Source organism: Mchenga conophoros, linkage group LG16 (genome assembly GCF_057382185.1).
Source record: "Mchenga conophoros isolate Kocher_MC1m ecotype Shallow Benthic linkage group LG16, M_conophoros_male_GT1.1, whole genome shotgun sequence".
In the NCBI taxonomy this organism is placed as follows: Eukaryota; Metazoa; Chordata; class Actinopteri; order Cichliformes; family Cichlidae; genus Mchenga; species Mchenga conophoros.
The window spans coordinates 26,925,132-26,939,628 of record NC_140541.1 but is presented as its reverse complement, the minus strand read 5'-3'; the positions used below and the strand labels follow the sequence as shown (position 1 = coordinate 26,939,628).

At 39.0% G+C, this 14,497-nt stretch overlaps 1 protein-coding gene across 1 annotated transcript in view; it reads right to left on the bottom strand.

Moving 5' to 3' along the window:
- erbb4b (erb-b2 receptor tyrosine kinase 4b) overlaps positions 1–14,497 on the bottom strand; it is a 338,434-nt gene that overhangs the window by 57,978 nt on the left and 265,959 nt on the right. The window contains exons 15-18 of the mRNA XM_085249408.1: positions 11,203–11,357; positions 10,040–10,084; positions 5,623–5,755; positions 583–705 (exon numbers count right to left, since the gene is read on the bottom strand). Coding sequence (XP_085105534.1) covers positions 583–705; positions 5,623–5,755; positions 10,040–10,084; positions 11,203–11,357 — 456 coding nt within the window. The remainder of the gene's footprint in view (positions 1–582; positions 706–5,622; positions 5,756–10,039; positions 10,085–11,202; positions 11,358–14,497) is intronic.

Here is a 14,497-nt window from a genome sequence, read left to right as displayed (position 1 = left end):
AGGTACAAGTCTGATGTCTTCTGGCTGTAAAAGACCTGTCAGGGTTCTATAGCTCACCTATAAGACTTGAAACTGACTATACAGCATATCCTTACAAGTCTAGAAGTGCCTTGAAATTTCCCAGGAGAGCATGCAAGACCTTGCTTTGAAAAAGGACATACACTGATGCCACATACCTCTGGCCTAAAAAAAAGGTGCTACAATGAGAATGGGTGGACACAAAAAAAGACGAATTATAATTTCAGTGAGAGAAAGTCTGCTTTTTCTAATTTCAGATTTTTTTTTTCCAACTTCTACCCAACCCTTCATTGCTCTTATGGTGACCTCAGCTACCTCTTATTTCACTGTCACCCCAGGGGTCTCAGTGTCTGCTATTACTTATTCTTTTCATCTCCCGCCTCCAGCCTTCCATCTCATTTCCTGTCATTAATGATCCTGCAATGTCCCTCTTGTCTTTTTCTCATGAAGTGAGAATGTGAACACAATGTGACATCATGGTCTCACTTTTAGTAGAGGAGCAGTTAAGTATTTGAAGCTAAAATGCAAATAGTCACCGTTAATTCACATTTGATTGTATTTTACCTTGTAAACAGTTCCAAAAGCTCCGGAGCCGAGGATCTTGACTCTTTTGAGTTCTGTTTCTTTCAGGATGCGAAGCTGGGCTTGATTGGGTGCCGTTCCACTGGGTGTTAAAGGTTCCACCAACTAAGAATGCAATAAATAAGTCAGTGAGTGCTGGAAGACAAGTCTAGAATCTACATAACAAAAGCTACTAAGATTAATTCATGATACTTTAAATTAAAACATCACAACTTATCACAGGATTAGTCCAATTGCTTGTTGCTGAGCAATTAAATGCAATTTAGCTTCTCAGGATCTCAGGAACACACTTCCATATTAGAAAAAAACAAAACAAATAAAACCCCAAAATAAAACACACCTTTCTTCCATGCAAAATCCTTCTTTAGAGGATAGGACAGTTTCTAAAAGCTGTGACCCAAATTCCAGGAAGTCAGGTAGTGAAACAGGTTGTACAATAACAATGAAACTGAAATTACTATTTAAATTGTAGAAAAACAAGAGTAATTTCATACAAAAGTTTGACTCAAATGCAACATTTACTCTTAAGGAAGGTTCCAGTGGGTAAGAAAAGTACACACACACACTGGGTGGGTGGACAAGCAACATGAACACCCAAGTTTGTGACACTGATAACTCAAGAACAAAGCAACGTAGGACTTTCAAATTTATACTACAGGTGTTTCTACTAAAAATCTCAGATGAGTTTGAATCTCAGGGTTAGAGGTCAAATTTTCTGAAAAACTTGTGACTCAAGAACAAAGCGACATTGGAGTTTCAAATTGATACCATAGGTGTATCTACTAAAATCAAGACAGCTGGTTGTAGTTACGTTTATTGCCCCTGCACTTGTGGTTACAGTAGGGTTGTAATGGAATTTTTTTCCAGGAAGATAAATCTAGACTATGATGAACCATTATTATGACATTCTCTATGGTAAAAGGAAGTGAAAGCGATACTACATGGGAACAGAAGAGAGTGATGGAGAAAGGTGGATGAAAACAGAGAAAGACTGGGGGAGACAGATAATTGAGGCAGCTGAACGGGAGTTGAAATTTTTGTTGTCTCATTACTGCTCAAGTGGAGGAACAAACAGATGAAATAGTAGGAGAAGCAGAAAGATTATATCCGAGGAGGGAGGAAGGAAGATGTGGAGCGGGAAAGGAACTGTAGCAGAAACAACAACAAGACAGCGATGGAGAATCGAGCTGCTGAATTAGTCAGAGGATGCAAAAGCATAAGTGAGGGAGCAATATAAGGAGAATTAAAGGAGAGGGCGGAAGATTAGAGAGGGAGAGAGGACAGAGAGAGCCTAACAGACAGAGTGTAAATCAGCCTGGCTGTGCTTGGCAGCTTCTGTCCCTCTGGCTTATGGTTACCATTTGATTAAAAACAATAGCCATTCTTCATTTAAATGGAATAACAAATCAGCTTCTGCAGGGTGGAAACAAGTAGGCTGGGGGGCCACAAACACACCCAGGACAATACAGACGTCTTTAAAATGATCTAACCGTACACACACAAAGGCAAAGCTCTATGCTATTTCCACTGTGCTGGGAGCTGTCCAGCATTAGTGGTGCTGAAGATGTTGAGGCTGTGTAGCAGCCGAACAGCAGCAAATGTAGCTATCCACCTTCTCTCTCTACACTGCATTTCTGAAACTGAAGCAAGTGCTGCCTGAAATATACTGATCAAAATATTAACACCACATATCAGATCTTGATGAATGAAATATTTAAGTTAACATACACTATATGTGCAAAAATACTGAGTCACCTACACATTACATCTACTGGAGGACCAAGGTCCATGGAAACCATGCCATGGAGCTCTCGGTGCACGGTGTTTGTGTTGATGTTATTTGCCACTGTGCAATTATTGAATCATCAGAGCCATGGCAACCTTTACACACAACACACCTCAGCACTCAGCGACCCTTCTCTGTAACTTTATGTGGTCTTCAATTTTGTGGTTGAGTTGCTGCAGTTCCTAAATGCTTCCACTCTAAAATAATTCCACTAACAGGTGATTGTGGAATATCTAAGAGCAAAAAAAACCCCTGTGAATTGTCTTATTGTAACAAAGGGATCCTGCCGCAATATTGCACTCAAATTCAGTAAGTAAAATAATGTAATTTGTTGAAAACAACGGTTAGTGGAATCTAAAGTGCAATTCAAAATCATACCAAAAATCTAAATTAAATTGCTCAAGTGTTGCTTCATTGTTTTAAGAAGTTTATATGTTGCTATTCTATTAAAGTGGTGAGCTGGGCAAAATGACATTAAAACCATTAGACAAACATTTCACGTGCAGACTGATCTGATTAGATTTATAGTCCATCAACATTTTCTTTTAACAAGTCTAAAATTATTTGTTATATAGTGATAGGATGAGGGGGAAACTGTCATGGTCTGCGAGGGCAGACCGTATGGAGTGAGTTGAGGACCCAAGAGCAGACAGAGGCGAGGAGACGAAACTGAACTTAACAAAAAGCGAGCCTTTATTTAGGGCTGAAAACTCACGGAAAAAACAACAACAAAGTAACTGAGGGAAAACCTGAACATAGACTAGGAAACTATGACTCTTACTGAGAATTTAGACTATGACTAAACAATATACAAACTATGGCTGGGAAACTATGACAAGGGGTAGGGGAGATAACACAGACAACACGACGACGAACAAAGGAAGACTGAGGACTTAAATACACACATAAGGTGATCAGGGGAAGTGGAGACACATGAGAACACAGCTGACTAGAATGAAACATAATGACAATACAGAGGAGAGTAACACTAACTACAATGAACAAAGAACACCAGACTCTTCCAAAATAAAACAGGAAACATGGAGACATAGACATGAACTTAACATAACCGCATAGACAAGAAACATGACACGTAGACGCAGGAACCAGGGAGACTAAGTACAGGGGGAGATGACAGAAACAACTAAAAAATAAGGACTAACTAGCAACCTAGAAATTAACTGGATCGAAAATGAATACAAAAATACCTAAAACTCAAACACGGGGTCACACGACCCAGTACCATGACAGAAACTGATGCGCAGTGCCTGAAAACTAACTAGTTTCAGACTTTATTTTAAGCAAATGACTATTAATCAATGAACCTGCAATATAAGACTTTCCCTGCAATTACATAAAATGCATAATTTAATGTAAATACTAAAAATTAAGGAAAAATTATCTTCTTTTTTTTTGCAGCCCAGAAACAAATGAAGACAGGATGGTTTCAAAGAGAAAAAAAGATTTCCCATTTCCTTCTCTGCTCCTCTACTTTTGGAGCATCTAATACAATTATTGGGCCATAAATACAGTATTTTTTATTAAATAAATGACATGTAACAAGAAAGGCTCTGTAATATATTAAAATAGTGCCTGGATTTATGTATGACTACTAAAAAGAGACTAATGTAAGTACTCAAGAAATAGTGGCAGTTTAAGGGTGGCCCATATATGAACGGGTATAAAAGAAGTATAATAATTTATCATCTTAATGCTATTTCTTTTTCAAGACTCTTCACTGATACTTGTGCCCTGAATAGAGCGAAAGCACTGAAATGAGACCTTATTCTCAGTGTGGACACATAAGTACATTAGATGAAGTACTCTTCTGGTTTTTTTAGATAAAGAAAGAGTACTTTTGCCTCTTCTAATGGTATACTCCCTTAGCTCTTCCTAAAAGAAGTGCCCCTATAATGCACTGTAGGATATTCAAACCCGAGTCGTCAGAGTTTCTAAAACTTTCTACAGTTCTGCAATAGTTATTTAGAATCCACCAGTCAGTCTCTATTTTATTTCTTTTTGCTTTTTTCAGTCTTGTTTTTCTCATATTTTGCACAAGCACAGGCCTGCAAGCACATACAAAGGAAAACGTCACATCCATATATATTTCCTATGTCTACGCATTTTGACATAACAAAGTAATGTCATGAACTGCATTGTAGTAACAACGGTGGCATTATGAAGGCTTTCTTTAAAACACAACAAAACACTTTTATTGCACAAAATGACACATTGTACATGTGTGTTCATTATGATGGAGACATTTGTTAGATAGGTTTATAGTCTTAAATGGTAATTATGTGACAATTTATCTTAGGCCATATTAAAAGTATTCCAAAAGTAATGTATTTTCTGTGGAGACTAATTAAGTAACATAGTGCATTACATTTTTTAAAATAATGAGCAATGTGTAATACGTTTCAAAAGCAAAACAAATATCTTGTGAGTCCACAAAAGACCATTTTCATCCATTTGCTCCGTGATTGTGAATTAATGAGTCTGAGAGGAGGAAACAAACTAACTAATGAACCAAACACTGGTACGTAAGAGGCAAAATTCCAATCAACTTTGAAATGAATGAATACATTTACAAGGAAAATCTACGCATTTTAATAAATAATGGCCTACATTTCCAAAATTAAATACAACAAGCTCACTATAGTGAAAGGTGTAGCAGTAGGGGTGATGTAGACAGCAATAAACTTTCATTTGTCTATTTTGCACTTCCTGGTGAACAAAGATATATCCATACTTCTTTATTTATTGACATTTGTTGTTTTCTTCTGAATAGGTCATTTTACTGTAACCTCTCCTCAAAGTCTGGAAGGATGGTTTGTGATAACGTGTTGATTTGGGGACAAAATCAGGTGTATTTATTTACTGATAAATCCAATTGCAATGTAGCCTGTAATTTGATTATGTAATCTTCTCCAGGCATAACAGTACCATGGCATATTAGAGGGAAACAAATACGAGAAACAGAGCCAAGATTAAAGTAATAAATTTTACTTTTAGTTCTTTAAAACTATGGCAGAGTTATTTGCGCTAATGGGATCCAATTTTAGAGGCGTATACTATAAGATCTCTGTTGACACAAAACATTTAGCATAATTTGGGCCAAGGTAACTTAACCTATGTCCTTAGTTTCTGATTATCTTTCAGTGCAACAAACAGCATGCTCTTTCTCGCTGGAACATCAGCTTTTTTTTTTAAACTTAATCCACTTTCCTGTTTACCTCTGTCTCCAGGAAGCGGCGAAGGGCCCTCTTTTTCTTAATGTTCTTCCGTCGCACAGACACTGCTACACTGAGTACCATGATCACCACCATGAAGAGTCCTCCGATTACGCCTGCTGCAATCAGAGGGGTTCTGAAGAAAAGACATTGGAGAAGGAAAGGGAAGAAAATAGATAAAGAACAAAGGGCATGCAATGAAATTACAGAAAAGGAAGAATGTTACTGGGTATCAGTAAAGAAGATCACACACAAGCACAAACTAAACTAAAAATACATCAAGCAAACATCGGGCTAATATAAGCACAAAGATTAACACACATAACATGTTTCTACAATATATATCCATGTGGCCGATCCCTTAAAAACCTCTTCACCTTCGGTTTTTGTGTATTTTCCCACTAAGCTTCATGTGGTAACAAATATCCCTCCATGCCCTCTCATTAAAATCGGGGCTGAGATCAAAAACATGGAAATAATCTTCAAAGAGAATCCTCAGAACCACGCTGATGCTGTCACTTGAAATGAAGAATCTCAATATTTTTACTGATATGCACCTCAAACTGTCCGAGTTGGCTTTCTGATATACTCGGCCATGGCTGGTTTATTTGATCTATCGGAAGAACCGTTCATAATCAAAATAAGGATGTTATTCGGGGTTGTATATTACGGACTTCAAGGATACACCTCTATAAAATGATATCACATTCAGCCCTGTTCATGGGAAATGAAGAATGCTTTATCTCTCTGTCATCACAGTCTGTGGCTGCACAGGGGAAATCTCTATACATGTGATGGTTAAAAGAAAGGGGGTCTAACCAATGAAGACACGCGGGCACTATTACCTTACTTTAGATAGAGACAGGTGTCAAATTAAAGGGAAAAAAGCAGAAAAGGTGCAACACATTATTGTATAGTTATGCAATTATTATCCTAGCATGCTCCACTGAATTTCTAAAAATGTTGAGCAGGCACAATTGATTCAGATTTTGTAAAAAGATTGCAAGTGACTTTCAAGGAGGGTTTAATGTTTCAGTCCCATAGACTTCATTATTCATAAGTGCTTCAGTAGCACAGTGACTAAATTACAGATTGTTACATTTGTATTTAGAGCTATCAAAAAGACACAAGTACATAACTAGGGTCAGAAATTATGGTTGTACCCATTTAGTGACTCTGGTGTTTGGGCATTAGTGCAGTATGCAAGAGTTACTCTTCTTATGGTGACTGAAAGTTTCAATACAAGATGTAATAAGGCCATAAGCACTGCTGTGCACCAAAAGAATGGCACAGCCTGAACATTTGATCGCTGCAATGACCGAGTGTTGTGGCTATGCTGTGATCGGGGCTTTTTCTGGTGTCTATTTATCCTCTTAGCACTATCACTGAATCACAATTAACTTGAGTCAACTTGATCAACTTTATCCTATGATTTGTGACTGGAGCTGTTGTGGTGGCATCACACTATATGTTATCCTAGTCTTAATTTTACCCCAATCTGTGTCTTGGAACCAACAGTGAAGGAGAAAAAAAATACTCTAGATATATAAAACCTGTGGTTCTTTAGATTGTCCACTAAAGACTTTGGATAATTATAAAATGCCCTGGTGACTCCATGGCATCATCACGATTCTTTGGTGAAACAGCTTGATCGTTGCCAACATACACAGGTTTGTTTCTCGGAAAGAAGAGATTGAGGCCATTTTAAAATTGCTCTGAAGCTACAACCAGGTGATGTTTACCTTATTTTTGAGGCTTACTAATATCTGCAGATGCAACATACTTACTTTATTATTTACATGTGATATGTATATACAAAGATAGCAACACTGGTTTCTTGCTGCCACAATGAAATGATTAGGCAGCTAGTAAATTCAGTGCACCCGGGGGTGAAATGCACCAGCATATAATGCCTGTGAAGCCCTGCACTGCTTCTACAATCTGGGTTTTATATGGATTAAACAAATGAGATATGGTATAACGAGATGATTAGTGAGCTTTAGAGGTGCTGGTAGACTATTTTGGAAAATAATCTAGACTAATTGTTCTCCCCATTTCTCATCTTTATGCTGTTATCTATCTCTTGGTGTTACCTCCATATTTAATGGGCAGTTATGAAAGTGGTATCGATCTTCTCATCTAACTCTCAGCTAGACAGCAATGGTTTTTTTGTGTTTTTCTCCACAAAATATCAATAAAGTTCTTAAACAGAAAAGTTTAAGAGAGAGTGGTAAATGTAAATATTATGTTTGATTTCATTAACTTACGCACTGCAGTTTCACTATGGATACATTTCAAAGCAGAGGAATGAAGCTAATTTGTGTGAAATGAAAGCCACACGGTTAATTTTGTGCACGTCTTATTGTTATAGAATGAAAAGAAAACTGATGGTGAAAGACACCGTCAGCATGGCACTGGCAGTAGCTACATGAGGCTTTTCTCACAATGACAAATGTCATTTGGCATTGGGATAAACAGCTAATGTGCAATTCATTCTATACACTCAAATTTGGTGGCTTTTGCACACTCAGCAGAAACTTGATAGCACTGGGTTGAATCTCCTGCCCTCAGAACTAGATCTAGATTTGAAACATTTCGACAAAACGATGGAAACACTCCTCACAGATTTGACGTCAGCTATACATTCATGTATGCAAAAATCCCAGTTCACTACAAAGGTGCTGTACTGGACTGAGATCTGGTGACTTCAAGGCCCTTTAAGAACTCACTGCTGTGTGTGAAACCAGTCGGAGATGGTGTGAGCTTTGTGGCATGGTCTGCTGCTTTCTGGTGAAGCAGCTATTGGAAGATGCATGTTCTATGGTCATAAAGGGATGGACATGAAAACAATACTCAGATAGGTTGTGGTGTTTAAATGATGCTCATTTGGCACTAAGGACCCTGAAGTGTGGGCTCCTTATCGCTCATCAAATTACACCACCACCAGCAGCCAGAACTGTTAATAAAAGGCTGGATGGATCCATGTTTTCAGTTTTTTTTTAATATTGCCGCAGAAATCAAAATTCATCAAACCGGGAAAGATTTTTTCCTTCTATTGTATGATTTTATTGAGCCAATGCAACATGTAGTCTCACCTATCTGCTCTTAGCTGACAGGAGTGACACCTGGTCAGGGCTTCTGCTGCTCTAGCCAATGTGCTTCAAGGTTTGACATGCTGTGCATTTGGAATGGCTCTTCTGCATACCACAGATGTAACAAATGGTTATTTGACTTACTCTTGCCTTTTTGTCAGTTTGAAAAAGTATAGTTATTTTCCTCTAACTTCTGGCATCAACAAGGCATTTCACCCAGAGAACTGCTGCATATTTTTTTTCTTTTTCTTTTTTTTTCTCCATAAACCCTAGAGATGGCTATGTGGGAAAATCCCAGTAGATCAGCAATTGCTGAAATACTGCCATTAGAAGATTTTGTGTAAAAAAAAAAAAAAAGAAAAGAAAAGAAAAAGGCTTTGTGTAATGACATGACACTTTCAGCTATGCTCAAAAATGACACATCTAACAGTTAACAGATTTACTACTTGTGTGACACATCAGAGCAGGCAACTAGACCTGATAGCTGTGGCTACAGCTACATCCTGGCCAGAGATATCAGAGATCTGATAAAAGCTGATCTCTTCACAAGGTCGGCTGATAGTTACTTTCAGCCATCTGCTGCAGTCCCCATTCATCCTACTGGCAGTTTCCCAAATATTATTTCAGAAGCACACTTGTAGATTTAGTCTTTTGAAGGATATGACTTGTTTTTTTTGAGCTACAGTAGAAGCTTCAAGATACTGAATACTGATTGGTCAGTATCAGGCGGAATATACAGTAAATGCCTTTACAGTGATTATCTCTATGTGAATGTACGCTGTGCTGCAAGACGGTAAAAGCTTCTTTCGTTTCACTTTTTTTGACACCCACTTTGATAGTCATCTCATTACATTTACCTTTTACCTGAAATTTGTATATAGTATTCTTTTTGATGTGCTGGAAATCTCCATTGCAAAATAGTGAACTGCAGGCTGTTCCTCTTGCCTACCAGCCTCTTTTTTTAATCATCCCTCAAAACGCCACGCAACAATTTTTAGCACCACTTGATTCCAAACTGCTTCACTTATGAAGTCTTCAATCTATTTGCTGCAAACTATGAGCAGCATTTTCTTGCCTTTTCTCCTCCCAGCTTCAGAACAAATGCTAAAGCACAATCAATTTATCAACAAACAGGCACACACACACACACAACCGTGCACAGAGAAGCATTAAGGACCTCACAGGGATTTGGGGCCTTAGAGCTATCCATTAATCAGAGACTTTGCTTACTGTACGGTTCTTCTATGTGTGTGCGTGTGTGTACTTCTGTTTAAGTGCGTTTGTACGTAAGCACATAATAGAGGGATCCAATAAAAGGAATTTTGTACCTGTCCATCCAGCCGATGCAGTCTTGAAGTCTCGGTCCAATGCACCTTAGTAAATAAATACAGGACAAATGCTGTATTTTATCCTATTCAAACATTAATATCGCATATATAAAAATGTTACCATAACACACAGGCAGCCAAAATTAGCCAGAAAGTGTTGACCGTCAGAGATGTTTTTGCTTGCTCATTGTAGAGCAGATGTCAACACAACAACGATACCTTTTATATGATTAACGCGTTTTGCCTTAAGTGTGGCACAAATGTGAATAAAAGCCTTGTTGGCTACCATTTTTAGCCTTGCTTTAGAACTCACTAAGAGTTTACTTTTAGAGTGACAGATTACAAAGTTATACTGACTTCTAATGAAAACTAACCAAATCTGTTGGACGTTTCACCAGTCGCCTTGTGTTAATCTTTCAGTGGCATCACACGTCACATATACTGTCTCTGAAATTTAGTAGCTCTTTTGAATGTTTGGAAGCCTCCAGCTCTGTCTCTCTCCCACTCAGAATATATATCCCTCCCCCTCGATCAGCTTGTTGGGTTTTTTGCTGCTCTGAGAGGCGGCCCTGCTTATGAAGCTGTACCTGTGACAGTGTCAGCCTGGTGTTTTCCATTTACGACAACATTGTTATGCTTAAGTGAGCTGGATGCTGTCACTCACAAGAGGAGAAATAACACACAGGGAAGTGACATAAACTCCCGGTGGAATTAAATACAAAATGATGTCTTTCCAAACCTTGTTGAATATTACATTGAGCGATCAGTGGCTAGTGAGCAGTGGAGAGTGGCAGGGTATTAACTACCCTTACTTTCATTCTTTTTTCTCTTCAGGTTCATTTTCTGCTTCACTTCTCTATTTATCTCACATGTCTTGCAAGATGTAATTTTATGATAGCAGACTATGGCTGGCGAGAGCTTTGCGAGCACGTGCTTTTCAACCGCTAAATATATGAAGGTCAAATTTCGCTTGCAATATGAGCATGAGAAAACATAGCATGAATATTCTGTTAGTAACTAGTCACTTTGGTAAAATAAATAAAACAGTGATGTAGCAACTGCTTGCGGGGCAAATGGTGTGCAAATCCACTTCTTGTGACGACGTTACTCTAAGCTGATTACTCCCCACATCTCGAACTTGTCCTTTTCCTGTCTGCACTTACCCTTGGGTGCAGTTAGCATGGCAGGGGTGGCATTCGTTGTTGGCTTCAGCGTACTTGAAGATGAAGCTGTTGGCACCTTGCAGGCCATCGGGACACTTTTCCACACAGTTTGGACCGTCTTTGAAATGAAGGCATTTCACACAATGCTCTGGGCCCTTCGTAAAAAGAAAAAAAAAAGGATTTTTATTGATTTATTTTTTGTTTGTTTAATTGTGAAAACCTTATTTTCCTACATGAAAACTTACCATGTATGGACCATAACTTGTTGTAAACTGATTTTGTCACATGTGCTAGATTTGTAAAATGAGAGTATGATTAGTTTTATCGCTGGTAAGTCTGACTCCCTCTTGACAGCTTTTTATCACTTGGTAAGGTGTCAGTTTCAGTGTCAGCATCCTTTGCTGGAAGTATAGACTGTTGATTTTTCTGATATCATTAAACAAATAGGAAGGATGTCAATGGAAAATTGTATTTAGTAGTCAGTATAATCTTTTAGTGATATAAGTTTGCTTATGGTAGGATGCTGTTTGTAGTTATTTGTATTAGGAAATGTTTAACCATGTATACTTAGAAGCATATAATTAATTGTGTAGTGACAGGATGTGTGCACCCCAGGAATGCACCCCCACGTCCTGGGAGCATGAGAGCTCGTACCTTGTCTTGTTGTTTATGGGGCCACACTCTGACCCCACACACACACATACACACACATACGCTCAATGGAGTATAAAATAAAGACCGGGGCAGTTCTCTCACTGGAGTCTCTTAGAGTGGAGGCTGCCCTTGCTAGCAAGAAGTTCTGTGTGTTTCTCTTCTCTGAGTCTTTACTGAAGAAGTGTTTTAGAACATTTTCCCTAACAAATGGTAAATGGCCTGTATTTATATAGCACTTTTCTAGTCCCTAAGGACCCCAAAGCGCTTTACATATCCAGTCATCCACCCATTCACGCACACATTCACACACTGGTGATGGCAGCTACATTGTAGCCACAGCCACCCTGGGGCGCACTGACAGAGGCGAGGCTGCCGGACACTGGCGCCACCAGGCCCTCTGACCACCACCAGTAGGCAACGGGTGAAGTGTCTTGCCCAAGGACACAACGACCGAGGCTGTCCAAGCTGGGGCTCGAACCGGCAACCTTCCGATTACAAGGCGAACTCCCAACTCTTGAGCCACGATCGGACACAAAGGACAAATCTGTCAGGTTGAACAAACTGTGGGTTATTGTTAGTTACTTATGATTTTTCTTTTAAATCTGTGAAGCAGTGGAAGCTTAAGAGTGAAAACGCGATAACAAGCGGCAAAAGACAGAAAGTGGAACTGGTGGAGTGGAGGAGAGATGAGAAAAAAAAAAAGGAAGTGCTGTGGAGTAATAAGCGAAGGAGAGAGACTGGACATGGACATTCAGATTTACAGAGAGAGTAAGGGTGAACAAGATATAGTGAGAGAGAGAGAGAGAGAGAGAGAGAGAGAGAGAGAGAGAGAGAGAGAGAGAGAGAGAGAGAGAGAGAGAGAACTGGGAGCAGAGGAAGAAAGCATACGAGCATCATAAAGCTGTGTGAGCAGAGCAGGCAGATAATAACCATCGCTCACAGCACACACAATGACCATAACAATCCGCCTAGAACAGGATTTATGGAGCTAATATAGGCGAAGGAGGGGGTAGGAAGGGAGAGGAAGAGAGGTGAAAGAATCTCACAGACGGGCCTCGAAACATCAGCAGGCCTAAAGAACATCGTACTTACAGACTATATACATACATAAGCACAAATGGTTGGAAAGCGAACAAACCGCCATAGCTTTGAGTCACATAAGCAACACTGATTTCTTACTTGTATCTACACAATAAATAACAAAAAATGACCCACAGACACAAAATTCTATGTGCCAACTTCAACAATAAAATCCATCCCAACTGAACTATTTAAGGACTCTTTGCAACACAAATTAAAGTTAGTCATGAAGTTACACAGGTTGAAACTTTGCTCCACAGAAAACAATGCATTTCCAATGCATTGCTATACAGATGACATCAAGCATATTTATGACACTGACAGGGCACGCTAACATTTCTCTCATTTAAACTGATCTCCACTGGATCCTTTAAAATCTTCCCTTTCCCTGGCCTCAAAGTCCAGGCTCCATCATATCTTAATGACCTCATAGTGCAACACCCAAAAAGAGCACTTCACTCACAGAATGAAGGCTTAGTTGTAGTTCCAAGAGTTACCAAAAAGTACATCTAGAGGCAGAACATTCTGCTACAGCGTGCATGAAGGCAGACTCTCACCATTTTTTGGATTAAGCTCGAAACTTTCCTTATTGAGGAAGTTTTAAGTTAGGGTTCTTGCCTTTGAACCATCCTTTAGTTATGCTGCTGTAAGCTACAGGCTGCTAGAGGACCTCCAATGATTACCTGAGCACCTGCCATCTACTCTTGTCTCTATAACTGCCCATGCATTTGTACGCTACTATTGCATGTCATTAACTTGGTGGCTTTTCCCTTTTGTAGTGTGTGTTCTTTTTTCCCTTCGTCTTCATTTTCTTCCAAAGTTAATTTCCTGAGCTTCATATTCCTGACCTGTTGTTTCAGGCTCCACTAATCCGCCAAATGTTTATTATTATATTGTTTGTTCTTAATTGTTTCTCTATGCTCTTCTTTTCTCTATTGCTTTTCCCTCAACCTAGCAGTTAGAGGCAGATGGCTACCCTTCTTCAGTCTGAATGTGTTAGAGGTTTCCTCTTCTTAAAAGTTTTTTTTTCTTTTTTGCTCCCACTGTCACAAAAAGAAATCGCTGGCTTTCACAGTATAATATTGTGAGATGTTTATCTTACAATGTCTGGCATAAAACTACACTGAACTGAACATTGTGCACGACAAATGCAGCTGAGAAAGAAAGACACATAAAAATCAATTTTCTTAGGAAAAGCCATATCTTTCCTTCTGTCTCTATGTGTATTATTGCTTTGTCAGTCAAATCAAAACAAGAAGTAGTGTTTTGCATAGACTTTATATGGATGCCTATGTACTAATGCCTCTGCATGTGCTCTTTATAGCTTCTGTGTGTGCGAAAATGTTCTCACCGTGAGTATAATTATGCAAAGTGAAAGTCTTGCTGCTCTCGCTGGCTTTAGCGTTGAGCTTGGCACTTTGATTTTCTGAGTGTCTTCCCACCCGTGGATATTTGTATGTATGTGTATGCACTTGTGGCATCACATCAACAAGCTAAATTATGTGACAGAGCAAGCAAATGGTGTTTGGTCCAACGGGGTATTGGGGCAACTAAAGCTCCA